General features: G+C 34.3%; 1 protein-coding gene across 1 annotated transcript; it reads left to right on the top strand.

The window, feature by feature from the left end:
- The first annotated feature begins 1,732 nt into the window (after positions 1-1,732).
- Positions 1,733-2,575, top strand: LOC141613650 (uncharacterized). The gene has a single exon (XM_074432393.1). It carries the CDS (start codon positions 1,733-1,735, stop codon positions 2,573-2,575), a length of 843 nt encoding a protein of 280 aa, XP_074288494.1.
- Positions 2,576-16,556: the final 13,981 nt, after the last annotated feature.

The following is a 16,556-nucleotide window of genomic DNA, read 5'->3' as shown; positions in this document are numbered from 1 at the left end:
TCTTAGAATTTTTTTTTTCAAACAATTATATTACTAAATAATATTTTTTTTTTTAACATGGATCAACAATGTCATGGGATCACCACTATTTTAAGTTATATCTCAAATTCTAACATATATTTGATCACCGAACCTACTAATGACTTACCTATAAATATCCCTGTTGCTTGCCCGCAACCGCAACCGCAACCACAACCACAACCACAACCGAGTGAACCATCGGTTGTTGCCCCACTTAATCAACACTTATCAAAACCGATTCGAACCAACCTCAATAGTCAAGTAGACAGAGAAACCAAAAAGTGTCACAAAACCCGACAATTTTTTCCCGAGAATATAGCGGGAACGTCTCGCTTGAAGAGACCAAGAGACGAACAAGTGTCCTCAGAGTCAACCGAATCAACCGACTCCATCCGCGAAAAACGCCCCAATACTAATATTATTACTGAACCATCTACCCCAGCCGACGGCCTCTTAGGGCCACCTAGGCCGGCAACATCGGCCGAGAAACGTCAGATAACGACCACCATGTCAATCGTCTGAAAGTTTTTTTTAAAATCGTTAGCCATGGTAGTAAAATATTTTATTTTATTTTGATGATATTATGAAGGTTGTTATTTAATAGAGCTTTTGGAAGGAAGCATTTTTTTTGTCTCTCAAAGAACAACGAGAGACTTGGAAAAATGTAGAAATGATGAAGAGAAAAATGAAGTTGTCAGTAGTAGTATAGTTGCAAAAGTCATAGTTAGGTGTAGCAAAAGTCATAGTTAGGTGTAGCAAAAGTCAAGTTTGATTGGTATAATAAGTAAAATATAAGTATAATAATTTGAAAATAGAAGTTGTAATTGCATGTCTAAGATAGTATTAATATCATATGTAGTATGCATTAAGAGCCTAATATCCTTCCATATGTATTATATCTTGTTTCTAATTTTATTTGAATATCTCATTGATAATCGTAAACATTTTCTTTAAGTTTAATATTTTTTTTTTCCTTTAATATTATCACTATTACCACCGACGCTACAGTATTTTTAACCCCTATAAAACCCTTATAAACTCTATCATTTTACTCACTTCTTATCTTATCCAAAATCTTCTTCCCTTATCCAAAATCACGAGAAAAAACAAAAAAAAATGGATAATAATAAGGATACAATACCCGAAGACGAGCTCATGCGCTCTATTAAGAAAAATCTTCGTGAGTTAGAAACCCGGCTTAGTTGGTTAATGATAATAATAATTGTATTAGTTGCCCTTTTCGCTATGTTTTTAGCTCATATTATGAATAATAAGTAAGTTTTATGCATATTTAGCTCTTGTTACATATTGTTATTTATGCTTTTATATTAATTTTATTGTAATCTTTTGATTAAGCTGAATTATCTTCCTTTAAATAATCTTAATCTATGACCAATTTGAATTATAATAAATGAATAACAAGACCACTAACCGCAATAAGGTAATAATGTTGAATTAATTAAGGTAGAAAACTTGAACATAACTATTCTTGTTTTCTAACAGTTTTTATTTTTTTTACGTTACATAGAAAAATGTCTCACATTGCCAAAAGAGACTTCGATATTCTTGATTTATCCGGGCGAAATTCTGCTATGGAAAGACGATGTCATAGCCCATTTGGGAGCCAAGGGCCTCGATCATCTTTGTTGAGGTAGGTAATTTTGGTACCTACCAAGAAAAGCAACATGCTCATATATTTATACGACATCATATGGATGAAGGGCTAAAAAATGAGTATTTGCGAATAAGAGACTCTTCTCAATTATGGGCTCGCCTTGAGGAAAGGTTTGGACATCAACAAGATGTCCTCTACTCCCTAAACTTCGCCATGAATGGGAAAACTTACGTTTCCAAGATTTTACTTGAAAACGAATATAATTCGGCCCTATTTCGCATTGCCTCACAATTGGAGTATTGTGGTCATGAAGTTAGCGACTACACTAAAATCGAGAAAACATTCTCAACTATGGGCAAACGCAATATTGATTTTCAAAGACAAATAAGGCAAAGCAAAATTGAAAAATTCACTGACCTTATTGCAATACTTTTAGTCGCTGAACAAAATGACAATGTTTTGTTGAAAAACGATAATTTGAGGCCAAGTGGATCTATTGCAATACCTGAGGCAAATTTTGTTGCTAGAAGTGGGCGTGGACGCTGGATCAATAAGCGAGGACGCGGTAGAGGACGTGGTTCTGGCCTAAGTAGAGGTCAAAATACGTTTAAAAAACCACATTACGGAAAGCGGAAGGCTTATCCCGAAAATATTGAAAAACCTAGAACTACTTGTAATAAGTGTGGTCTAGGAGGACACTGGGCTCGCGCGTGTCGCACGCCAAAACACTTTGTCGACCTCTACCAGGCATCCATCGTGCAAAAGAATAAAAGGCCTGAGGCACATTTTATTACTGATGCCATACCATTAACATCCAATATGCCTAAATCAAACATGGTTGAGACTGACATGCTTGAATCAGACATGATCGAAACGGCAAACTACTTTCTGGATGATGGCGCCGGGAGTAGTGGATTCAATATGACATCTACTATGTAGAAAATATGTTACCTATATTTTAAATCTTACTATGCATCCATGTTTAATATGCTTTTATTTCTTACCTCAAATAATGTAATATACTAGTTTCCATTTTCATTGCATCCTAAACATAATTATTAAACAATATTAATAGTCTTTATTTTAATGTTTTAGATATGACAACCGATGCAGAAGCATGCTTAATAGATAGCGGCACAACTCACACTATCTTGAAACAGCAAAAATATTTCACAGAATTAATGCCAATTAAAGCATATGTGAATACTATATGCGGCAACGCTGAAATAATTGAAGGTTGTGGAAAAGCTATCATCATACTCCCAATGGGAACAAGCATAACAATACATAAAGCGCTATACTCGAGCAAGTCGCAACGAAACCTGATCAGTTTCAAAGATATGCGACAAAATGGTTATCATATTGAAACCATGACAGAAAATTCTAAAGAATACTTATGCCTAACAATAATAAAATTGGGCAAGAAATGCATATCTGAGAAAATGCCATCATACTCTTCTGGTTTATATTATACACATATAAATCCCATTATAACTAGCATGATGTCATCAACAAAAATAAATGATAAGACCGCATTCACTTTGTGGCATGATAGGTTAGGTCATCCAGGACCTGGCATGATGACAAAAATTATTGAAAGTTCACGGGGACACCCTTTAAAGAATGTCAGGGTAATAAAATCTAGTGATTTTCCTTGCAGTGCATGTTCACTGGGAAAATTTATTACAAGACCATCGACAAGCAAAATTAAGAATGAATCACCCGGATTCCTTGAAAGGATTCAAGGTGATATATGTGGCCCAATTAACCCACAATGTGGACCATTTCGATATTTTATGGTACTAATTGACGCATCTACGAGATGGTCATATGTAACCCTTCTTTCCACAAGGAATTTTGCTCTTGCGAAATTACTTGCTCAGATAATCAGACTACGAACGCAATTTCCAGATCAGAATATTAAGAAAATTCGTCTGGATAATGCGGGGGAGTTTACTTCTCAAGCATTTAATGAGTATTGTATGTCGATTGGCATAGATGTTGAACACCCAGTAGCACACGTCCATACACAAAATGGACTGGCCGAGGCAATGATAAAAAGATTGCAGCAAACAGCTAGGCCGCTACTAATGAAATCAAAATTACCAACATCAGCATGGGGACATGCTATTCTACATGCAGAAACCTTAACCCGGTTAAGGCCTACTGCATATCATAAATTTTCCCCCTTACAACTGGTAACGGGACACCCACCAAATATATCACATTTAAGAACATTTGGTTGCTCTGTTTTTGTACCAATTGCTCCACCCCAAAGGACTAAAATGGGTCCACAACGAAGACTGGGTATATATGTTGGATTCATTTCTCCAAGTATTATTAAATACCTTGAACCTATGACTGGAGATTTATTCACGGCACGATTTGCCGATTGTCATTTTGACGAACATACATTCCCAGTCTTAGGGGGAGAAAGGAAAGTGGACCAACGACCAAAAGAAATTACATGGAATGCAGATTCATTATTATACACTGATCCAAGAAATGGTTCTTGTAATCAAGAAGTACAAAAGATAATTCATTTGCAAAGTGTTGTTAATCAATTACCTGATGCATTTACAAACTCAAAAGGGGTCACAAAGTCTCATATTCCAGCAGCAAATGCGCCTGCCAGAATTGACATTCCTATAGAAAACTCTGACAAGTTAATAGCAGAACAATCTATGGCACGTAGGAAACGTGGGAGACCACCGGGCTCAAAGGATCTCAAACCTAGAAAATCGAAGAAACAAAAGGAAATATCATGTGATAAAGATAGTGAAGAAGAAACACTACTAGAGTTACCGAGAGATCAAACTTTGGAAAATGTAAATGATGACAACCAAGAAATCTCAATGAATTATGTTCATACGGGAATTGAATATAACCGAGTCGAAGTCAATATCGACGAAATATTTGTATGCTCCATCGCAACAGAAATCATGACAGACAAAAATGATATTGAGCCAAAATCTGTTAACGAGTGTCGTCAAAGACACGACTGGCCAAAATGGGAGGAAGCAATAAAAGCAGAATTGAAGTCTTTTGAAAAAAGAGAAGTTTTTGGCCCGATAATACAAACACCAAAGAATGTAAAACCGGTAGGGCATAAATGGGTCTTCATCAGGAAACGAAATGAGAAAAATGAAATTGTAAGATATAAAGCAAGACTTGTTGCACAAGGGTTCTCGCAAATGCCAGGAGTTGATTATGATGAGACATATTCTCCTGTAGTTGATGCAACAACTCTAAGATTCCTAACTGGCCTTGCAGTATCAAAGGGATTATACATGCGCCTTATGGATGTCGTGACTGCATATTTATATGGGTCACTTGACACTGATATATACATGAAAATCCCAGATGGAGTGAAAATGCCCAACGATTACAACTCTAAACTACCTCGGGAGATGTTTTGTATCAAACTGCAAAAGTCTTTATATGGATTAAAGCAGTCAGGGCGAATGTGGTATAATCGTCTGAAAGAATATCTTGTGAAAGAAGGTTACAAAAATGATCCCATTAGTCCATGTGTTTTTATTAGGAAAACATGTAATGGATTCACAATCATTGCGGTGTATGTCGATGATTTAAACATCATTGGAACTCCAACCGAGCTTGAAGTCACGGCAAAATATCTAATGAAAGAATTCGAGATGAAAGATCTCGGACGAACAAAATTTTGCCTTGGACTACAAATCGAGCATCTTAAGAATGGAGTCCTTATTCACCAAGAAAATTACACCCAAAGAGTCATACAAAGATTTGGAATGGCTAGATCACATCCACTTAGTTCTCCAATGGTTGTTCGCTCTCTTAGTGTTGAAAAGGACGAATTTAGGTCAAGAGAAACCAACGAAGATATCCTAGGACCAGAAGTACCATATCTTAGTGCAATAGGTGCATTAATGTATTTGGCAAATAATACTCGACCAGATATAGCATTTTCGGTTAACTTACTAGCAAGGTTTAGTGCATCACCAACTAAAAGACATTGGAATGGAGTTAAACACTTGTTAAGGTACCTTCAAGGAACCCAAGATTTAGGATTATTTTATCCTAGAAAGAAAGATGCTACGTTGATTGGATATGCGAATCTTTGGATACTTGTCAGACCCACAAAAGGCAAAATCTCAGACAGGATATGTATTTACATATGGCGGTACAACCATATCCTGGAAGTCAACAAAGCAAACTTTGACTGCCACATCATCAAATCATGCAGAATTAATTGCATTGTACGAAGCTTCAAGAGAATGTGTATGGTTGAGATCCATGATACAGTACATTGAAAAGGAATGCGATATCAAGACAAGTGATCATCCGACAATAATATACGAGGATAATACGGCGTGTATAGCTCAAGTAAAGGAAGGATATATCAAAAGAGATAGAACTAAGCATATAGCTCCAAAATTCTTTTTCACACATGATCTTCAAGAACAAGGAACAATTGACATCCAACAAGTCAGGTCAAGCGAGAACCTTGCAGACTTGTTCACAAAGTCACTACCATCAAAGCAATTCCAAGAACTAGTTCGCAAGATCGGAATGAGACGGCTCAAGGATATGTGTTGAATTCAGGGGGAGTACTATATGTACTACACTCTTTTTCCCTTAGTCAGGTTTTATCCCATTGGGTTTTTACTGACAAGGTTTTTAATGAGGTAGTACCCTTCAAAGCATATAGTACAATCCAAGTAATTATAAGGTGAAATTTCCAAGGGGGAGTGTTGTAAACACAAAGTCAAGGTGAAAATCTCACCTCCGGGATTTACTCCACCATCCTCCCATAAGTCTACATTTACTACAGTAATATGGCAAATGTCTTTGGTGCATTTAATGTATACACACCGTATTACGTTGTATAAATACCGTACTCGATGAATGAGAAAACACACAACTTTCACTCTCAATCTTTCACTCTCAATCGTAATCTTTAACAATTTTGATTATATATGCTTGCAAGTCATCGTATTTTACTTTGATTTTTTCGCACTCTCTATGATGAAATTTCCATGGTTAAATTTCAAATTTGATCCATTCGTTCGGTTACTTTTTCGTTTTGTCCATTTAAAACTATTTTATCTCCCTAAAGCATCTTTTAACCTTAACTATAATTCAGTTCAAGTCCTCAAAATAAATTAACAAGAGTCTGAAATTTTACCCTTAACAATCTAATCACTTGAATAGAATTTGCATTCAACCACCTCTAGACTAAGTTTAGCTCCTCTCGAGTACATACAAAGGCCCTGTTCTTTTGAACTTAAAGTCACTTAACTTAAGTTCACTTCAGATCTTATAAGTTCGATTCGATTCGAGATCGATCCTATAAGTTCGATTCGAGATCCTATAAGTTCGATTCGATTCGATTCTATAAGTTCGATTCGATTCGATCCTATAAGTTCAGATCCTATAAATTCAGTTTAGAAAAGTTATACACAAAGTATTATTTTTAAAAACCGACACAAAAACATTTGACATTATTAATTATTATTCGATACATATATACATTATTATTTTTAAAACAAAATTATCAATTTTCTCATTATTTTTTGTCGTAATGTAACCGTAGTATAATGTATGAACAAACCAATGTATATAAAGCGGAAAAATGTTATTATCTTACCTCGTGTTTTAGACTATATTTTCTTATCAGTGTTCTCTCTTGGCTGCCCAATAATTTCTTATAAAACTTTTGTTTAATCTCAATAAAAGTTTGCGTTTTTTTATAATAATAATAATAATAATAAAAGATGTGGTTTTATAAAATAAATAATAATAATAATAATAATAATAATAATAATAATAATAATAATAATAATAATAATAATAATAATAATAATAACAATAATAATAACAATAACAATAACAATAACTTCCAAACTTGATACCAAATATCGAAAAAAGCTCTTAATTGACAATCTTCTCCTTACTAATTAAACACCACCATTCTTTTCCCACCTATTAACCCACACATCCAAAATTACAAGCACTAAAAACCATTAAATTAGTAAGGGCAAAATCCTCAATTTAAGGCATTGTTTTAAGATTTGGTATCAAGTTTGGAAGAAAATGTTATTTTAGGTATAAGATTTTAAAGAAAGTTATCTTAGGTATAAGATTTTAAAAAGCAAGTTATTCAAGGTATAAGTTATCAAAAAACCCTAATAATAATAATAATCATATTTAATTTAAATTAATTTAAGTTCGGATCATGTAAGTTCAGTTCAGATCATATAAGTTCAGTTCAATTCAGATCCTATAAGTTTAGTTCAGATCCAATAAGTTCAGTTCAGTTCAGATCCTATAAGTTCAGTTCAGTTAAGATCCTATAAGTTCAGTTCAGATCCTATAAGTTCAGTTCAGTTCAGATCCTATAAGTTCAGTTTAGTTCAGATCCTATAAGTTCAGTTCAGTTCAGATCAGATTCGTTTCAGTCCAAAAAGACAAGGCCTAAGTCGTCCTCCCTCCTAGTCTCTATTTTCTTTCCATTGTTTGTGGGCACGAATATTAAGGCGGACAATAAAGTAGGAGTAAAAGAGTTGGGTGAGGTTTGGTGATAGAAAAGAGAATGAATAATTAGGAGTTAAATAAGGAATTGTGCGGCCAAAACATTAAGAAAAGTAATAAAATAGGAGTAAAAGAGTTGGCTGAGGTTTGGTGATATGAGAGAGGGATGAGTAAAATAAAAGTAAAAGTTTTCAAAATAAGAAAGAGGAAGAAAACCTGAATAATCCGTTTTAGGAAATAGGGAAGAAAATAGTGAATAGGAGGGAGTATAATAAAAAACTTTCTTTTTTCTTTTAAGTCATATAATCTATATCTATATCTATATCTATATAAAAGTATAATAGAGGAACCATTATTCATTAAACTTGACACGTGTCACACTACCGTTAAATTTTTTCCCGCCTAACCGAAACTCTAAAGATGCTTACATATATTTATATATTATTACCTTCTTTATAAAAACTATCCTATCTTTCTCCAAGATTATGTTTGCCAAAAATACAAATTCTTTAATGTCATACTCCCCAGTTAGTCATACATCAATTTCTGCAATTAATTTTTATTATTATTATAGTTTTCTGCATCGCTAAGTTGATTTATACAAATATTATTCATGTGTCCGGTTCTACCCTTTTACAAAGCTGCATATTTTTTCGAGTTATTTGTTCATCATAATTTCCATCAACGATTTTAATTAATATTTTTACGTTTTATCATTTAATTTTAGGATATAAAAAGGGTAAATGTGAATTGTAGGTTTTAATATAATTTTGCCACTCTACTTCATGCTATCTTTTAATAAATTCTCTGCTTTGTAATATAATTTCACACAATTTACTGTAAAAAAGTTGTTTTGGTACTCAAATTTGAGTTCATTGACTATTGTGCACTCCAATTACGTACCCTACTTTTTCTTAAGTACATATTTCTGGCAACTTTTATGAATTCTTTTTAAATATTTTGTATTGAATCGGATCGGCAAAAGATATGAAAATTTTACATAAGAGATCTTCAATATAAAGAAATGGAGATTAATTTTTGGGAGCATGTCTAGCTAAATACCTGTGTTACTCCGACACGTCCCACCTCCGTCGTGTCGCGTGTCAGACACGACACATGTGCCGACACGACACGTGATACGTGTCAGACACGCCGGAGATAGACACGACTCCGACACGCACGACAGACTCTGATAAAACTTACCTTACCCGAGTTGTTGCTCCTCGTGAAGTTCTTGAACGATTTTAGATCTTGGTCTTCACCAAGATCCGACTACACTTAAGAATGTCGTCAGTGCTAGGTGAAGATGAAGATCTGAAGTTTACCCAGAGATTCACAGGAATGTCGAGGTGAATAGTGATTGCTTAGGAAAGAAAATAAAGAGGAGAGAGAAAGGAGGTTCAAGACAATATAATATGTTTATTGCGGCTGAAAGCAGTGAAAGGTGGTAGGTAGGGTTTTATTTCAAAAGGGTAGTGTGTAGACCTTTTCCTCTCCCAAGGATTAATTAATTATTATACTAAACTTTTACTTTTTCTTATTTTAAAATTGCTTTCCAACTGTATACAGTAAATAAATTTGAAGTTATGATGTGAACTCTTCCCCATTAAACTTCCTACAGAAGTATTTTATCTAACTTTTATTTATTTTTCTTTTTAAAAAAAATTTAATAGGCTTGAGGTTTTCAATGCCGTGTCGTATCGTGTCCATTATTTTGGTCAAGACACACCGTTGACCATGTCAGCGTGTCGAAAAATTTCAGAAATTTCGTGTCGGACACGCCGACACGTGTCCGACACCGACACGTGTCGTCGTGTCTGAGTAACACAGCTAAATACCGTCTTAATTTAAGACGTTTTACAACCTTCTTTTAGTTCCCCTCTATTATAATTTATTGTAAGAGTCGTCTTAAATTAAGACAGTCTTAAATACCAAGATAGTGTTAATGATTAATATTGTTCGTAAAGTTTTTGATTTTCTAATACCAACTTTCATTTTATTAAAAAAGCGATATAGATGTATGATTAAGTTGGTATAGTCATTTTCATATTAGTCATTTTCATATAAGAGTAAAAGATTGATGATTATGCAAACTTGACCTTTTTTTATTGATCTTCTTAGTTCTTCTTTTATTTCCCTGGAACACCGGATTTAATAATACATCCTTAAAATATTTGTTCGCATCCTACATTTATGATCTTGGGTTTAATTTGATTTTGGAAGCGCATGTATATATATAGTTACCGGTTTTTATGAGGCGATCCTAAATTCGTAGGCTAAAACTGCTTATAGGGGAGTATTCTAGCGATCCATCAATTTGTGTTACCCCTCCGTCTCAATTATATGTTTACCTTTGATTAAACACAAATTCTCACTTTAGACGGACGCTATCCGTCTAAAGTTGTAGACGGGTCAAATATCACACCACTTTCATAATAAGACAAATAACAAGTGGGATGTCACCACTTTGACTTATTATATAAGTGGTGATATATTTGACTCGTCTACACTTTAGACGGATATACCCGTCTAAAGTGAGACTAATTGTTGATTAAAATACCACTCAAAGACTTAAAAAAAAGTAAATAAATAATTGATAGGGAGCAGGGGCGGCCAATGAATTTCAGTGGCTCTGTTCGGAATATTCATCGGAGGCCTTAAATTAGAACCACTAAATATTAATCCATCTACTCGTTGGAAGTAACCCTTCTTCATTTACATGAACTAAAACACAACTAAGTTTGAGAAAAGATCTCGAAATTGTAACACAAAATCCGTAAATTTTCGGTGCAATTTTCACTATTAGTTTTGAAATAGCTGCCCTAAAATAAAGTCAGTCAGAGTAAATTTATCAACTATATAAATATAAATATTTTTTTTTCAAGGTGAAGATGGTTAAGAGAGAATAACAAAATGGAGTGAATATGACTTCAAAATCCAAGGTGAAGATTGTTAGGAGGGAATAACAAAATAGAGTGAATATGACTTTAAATAGATTGGACTTGATGAAATGGACACATCACATATACGATATACTTTGCCGAATAAGTAAAGATAGGCCTTATTTACTGTGTTGTTTTGGGCCCATGATAAATCGATGATGATTTTTTTCTTTCTACAAATTAATGGGCTGGACTTAAAAATTTGGGGCCCTTTATCTTAATGGGCCCCTGTGCAGAGAGCTGAATTGCTCTACCCATGGGCCGCCCCTGATAGGGAGTATATATAATTCTTCGTAGTTGTTCTTTCATGTACGTGTTCTACTTATCACAGACCTTTTTCTATAAAAAAACTTCTCTATTCTTCTCTTCCTCTAACAAATTAATAAAATCCTACCAAATTCATCAATGGTGCACTTAATTCATATATTGAACAAATTATTGTTCTATATCCATTAACAATGCATCACTTTTTTGCTTCAAATGTATCTAAATTCAAATTGATTGGGCTTAGTTTTACATCTAGAGTTTTATGGAATAAATTGTGGTTGGGGTCGGGGTGACTGGTCGCCGGGAGGGCATAGGGCAGGGCGGCGGTAGCGTAAGTGTGGGGTCGTTGGATGTGGTTGTCGTGGGGCTGGTGTAAGTGAGGTTGGTGGTCGTGGGTAAGTGCTATGCCATAGGGGATGGTGGTGGTCAATCCGAGGCTTGAAGCAAAAAGTCCGAGGCAAATGGTCGATGATGGTGGCCTGAGATGGTCGATGTTGGTGGCCTGAGGTGGTTTAGCAATCTGTCGTTGGCGGCAAGCTGAGGCCGGGAAGGGCAATGGCAAGGTGGTGGCAGGAGTGGGGGAGGGAGGTGCATGGTGGAATTGAATAGAGAGGGAAATTGAAAATTTGGGAATCGAAATAAAAGGGGTAAACGGTCGTTTGCGTCCATGAATGAGCATCACCCTAATTCTTTTGGTTAATCCATTGCGGCAAAGAATATAATATAGCTTTCTCTTTTTATAGGTCAATCCTTCATGTCAATGTTGAATCAATTTATGGTTAACGCACTAAAGCAACAAGTTAATTTTAATCTAATGTGGATCATTTACGTAAAATGTTATATACTCTTATTACTATAATGATATAAATATAAAATTGTAAACCCTTATCTATACATGCCCGTGTAGTTTTGCATGGGTTCTAAACTAGTAAAAAACTAGTGTAGATCCCAAAAAGATAATAATTTAATGGAAAAATCTCATTTTTTTCTTATATGAGTAAGACCCTGTTCTTTTGGACTTAAAGTCACTTAACTTAAATTAACTTCAGATCCTATAAGTTAAGTTCAGTTCAGATCAGATCCTATAAGTTTAGTTCAGATCCTATAAGTTCAGTTCAGTTCAGATCCTATAAGTTCAGTTCAGATCCTATAAGTTCAGTTCAGTTCAGATTCTATAAGTTCAGTTCAGTTCAGTTCAGATCCTATAAGTTCAAATCCTATAAATTCAGTTTAGAAAAGTTATATACAAATTATTATTTTTAAAAACCGACACAAAAACATTTGACATTATTAATTATTATTCGATACATATATACATTATTATTTTTAAAACAAAATTATCAATTTTCTCATTATTTTTTGTCGTAATGTAACCGTAGTATAATGTATGAACAAACCAATGTATATAAAGCGGAAAAGTGTTATTATCTTACCTCGTGTTTTAGACTATATTTTCTTATCAGTGTTCTCTCTTGGCTGCCCAATAATTTCTTATAAAACTTTTGTTTAATCTCAATAAAAGTTTGCGTTTTTTATAATAATAATAATAATAAAAGATGTGGTTTTATAATAATAATAATAATTTTGGAGAGGTGAGTGGAGAGGGGAAACGCGATCAAGCAGCGGCTCAACCCTACGCTGCCCATAGTCCACCGCCGTCACCACTGTCACCGTCTTTCGCCGACAATCTCTTCATCGGCAACGGCCGGTGTGTTTGGTGGTTGTGGGTTTTCGTTTTCACGCAGTTAGGGTTGTTTTCACGCAATCTCTTCATCGTTTCTGATTAGGGCATCGGCTCTCGTTTCCTTTTTCTCGCCGCCAACAACCACCCACGTCGACCTTTAGACCTCACGTCGATTCGATTCGAATCCTATAAGTTCGATCGATTCGAGATCCTATAAGTTCGATTCGATTCGAGATCCAATAAGTTCGATTCGATTCGAGATCCTATAAGTTCGATTCGATTCGAGATCCTATAAGTTCGATTCGAGATCTTATAAGTTCGATTCGATTCGAGATCGATTCGTTTCAGTCCAAAAGAACAGGGCCAAAATATTAGAGGTCCGCTACCCACATAATTTGAGGCCACGTGGGTGCAGTAAAAAAAAACAAAGGTCAAGATTATTCCTCTCTTTCTTCCTACTTGTTCTCCAAATCTTACCCACCTTCACAATTATTTTCCCAGTTATTTTTTTTAACTTGCATTTCCATAACCAAAATCACTCCCACAAAACCATCATTATCATCCCTCTCATTTCACCAATAAAAATCATTATCATATCTTTTATCAAATATCGTCATTTGGTCTTTTAATTCAGCTTTGAAGAAGGCGAAATAAGGTGTAAATTCAAGGTTTGGAAAAAGGTGATGGTAAAGAAGAGGTGACAGAGAGTAATTTTCCCGTAGATCTGTTATAAGATATAAGAGGGAGAGTTTCATAAAAGAGAGCCTATTATTAATATTGTGTCATTTACGATTACAATAACAAGACTATATATAATGCTCCTAAATATGTCAAACCTAGATCTAGAATCTTCTACACCTTATACCACAAGACACTAATATATTATTACGATATTATTCGGATATGCCGATATCTCGACAATATCTCAACATCCCCTCAAACTCATGGTAATTTGCAAAATTTCCATGAGTTTGCAAACAAGAAAAAAAAATTCATCTTTTTTTTCTTGTCATCTCCGGTAAGCTTCTTCATCCTCACAAGGTTGGTAAGATAAAACGAGTATAAGTCTCGCTAGAAATTTCTTCGAACAAGAACGTTAAGTTTTTCGGACTTATCGAATATTAAATAATTGGTTAGGAACACTAATCGGGCCTAAACAAATTTCAGCAAAACAGAAAATTATCCGTCAATTTCAATATTTGGAGAACGCAAAGTTTTTCGAACTCCAAACAAATTTGGACCACCATTATCGTGATTACAGTTTTTTTACCTCCTTGTACGAAGTTGATGACGCTTAATCAAGTACCGAAATGGAAGACTATAAATCAAATTTCAAAGAAGAATGCAGGGCGGGTGAATTTTTTTTTTATATATTTTTTTATCAAGGGAAATTCATCCTTGCCCATTTTTGCTGCATCGTTCCTTATTCATCACAACAATAAGATGACAGAACATTGATAGATTGCTTTTGGAACATCAATGCTCCTAATCCACCATTGTCTTTCACGGATCTTTCTCTCTCATTTTTTTCTTTTTGCAAAATTGAAATTAAACTAATCTTACTATTAGATCAACGTAGAAAATCCCGCCGGTGACTCGGTGAGCGTCATAGATTTTTGCCCACGGTAAGAAAGCGGAAGCGATTTTAGAGTCCTCAAGAAAGAGGCTCTGACACCATGATAAGATTATAGAGGGGAGAGAATTACATAGGGAGAATTGTATTATCAATGTAATTCTGATTCAATACATGGGTGTATATATAATAAACTCTACTAGTATAAACCCTAAATGATAGCCGGCCCTAATAAGCCTAATATCCTAATAATCTCGGGGGTGGATATTTGTGAGTGGCAATGTGTGTTGGATCACCATTAACGATGAACTTAAGAGGATGAAAGTCTCTGTATGTTTTTTTTTTTTTTGTGTTGTAATAATGACAATGCAATGGAATATGGGCTATAGGATCTTTAATGCCAAAGCAATCCTATCCGTAGAAGATAATTGGACCCTCATGAAGAAGATCGTGCGTTGCACGAATTTTAAATATAGTAGTAGGGGGCGGACCGGGGGATGCGCACAACTCCCCACGTGCGCACCCTCGGTTTTGGATTTTTCTTTTTTTTTTAAAGGGATATTCTACGGTGTACCCTCGTGGTTTTCGGTTTTCTATGTTCTCCTTTTTATATATTCTATGGTGTATTCCTAAATTCTATACATTAGTCTATACCATGACCTTATTTATTGCCTTTGCTAACTTAGTTTCTGAAATGACCTATTAAATCGTCTATTTATCATCTCAGTTACTCGATAACCTACTTATTTTACTTATTAGTTCGCCGAATTACTCATTAGCCCAAAAAATAGTATACGAAACTAACTAAAAGTTCAAAAAATCCCCATTATCATGTCATGAATCATAAAAAATGTTTTTAATAGTAGTTGGTGCTAATTATAAGTGATTTGTGATGTTTCTCATATAGAATGGTGATATACAATTAATAAGTCAGAATAAAGGTCAAAGTACGGTCTTTTGATAGTGATAAAGTTAATGGAGAGTTAAATGAGGTTATGATGGAGAAATAAGTAAGAAGTTTAGGGGTACAATGTAGAATTAAAAAAAAAGGAGGGATACAATATAGAAAACCGAAAAAACTGAGGGGTACACTGTAGAATATCCCTTTTTTAAATGACTTTAACATTAATATATGGTATACGTGTTATAATGTTCACAACAATAAGCTTGCCGCAATGGTTAAAACTAATGGTTGTGAACTGAAGGGCGCGTGTTCGATTCTTCAGACTTCCATTCCTTCTTTCTTTTTTGGTCTTCAATTACACCAAAACTCACGCAACTAATGCCATATTACTGTACCGTTGAAGCCTTAGTTTGAATTTTAAAATTCTCAATCTTCAAGTTTCAGTTTTTTATTTTGCAATATTTTTTAAGTTATTTTTGAAAAATGATCTATTAATAATTTTGTCTTGATGCTTTATTTGCCCATTTTCGTTGTGAACGTTAATTACATTTAATACTTAAACCACATTGTACAATTGTTTTTTGGTCGCAAAATTGAAAATTGAGACCTAATTTCATGCAATATAGCAAATTTTAAACAAATTATGTATATGTTATGTTTGATTTTAAATTGACGGAAGTATGAAGTCGTTTTGAAATCTACCGAAAAAAAAGATATATAAAGTTTGATCATCACGATGTTCTTCCATTGCTGGGCGAAATATATGATATTTGTCTTCTAAAAGTGACTAAAAAGTTTATATTATTTAAAATCAATTAAAATTTGGTTAATTTGTTTTTATTGCACTTTTGATTTTTACTTTTATATGGTTCAAATTAAATCTTCATTATATATATTCCAGTTTGACCGATCGACTCACTTTAGTAACTTTCGCTTTATCAACTCGGTTGAAATGTGCACCCCCACCATATGACTCCTGGGTCCGCCACTGTATAGTAGTCTAAATTTATATTGTTATGGGAGGTTATGTTTTTTAG

Source organism: Silene latifolia, chromosome 11, assembly GCF_048544455.1.
Source record: "Silene latifolia isolate original U9 population chromosome 11, ASM4854445v1, whole genome shotgun sequence".
Taxonomy (NCBI): domain Eukaryota; kingdom Viridiplantae; phylum Streptophyta; class Magnoliopsida; order Caryophyllales; family Caryophyllaceae; genus Silene; species Silene latifolia.
The sequence above is the reverse complement of the archived record's forward strand: the minus strand, read 5'-3'. Positions and strand labels throughout refer to the sequence as shown.

Coding starts and splice junctions, on each gene's coding strand:
- LOC141613650 (XM_074432393.1), top strand. CDS start 1,733: ATGGATGAAGGGCTAAAAAATGAGTATTTGCGAATAAGAGACTCTTCT.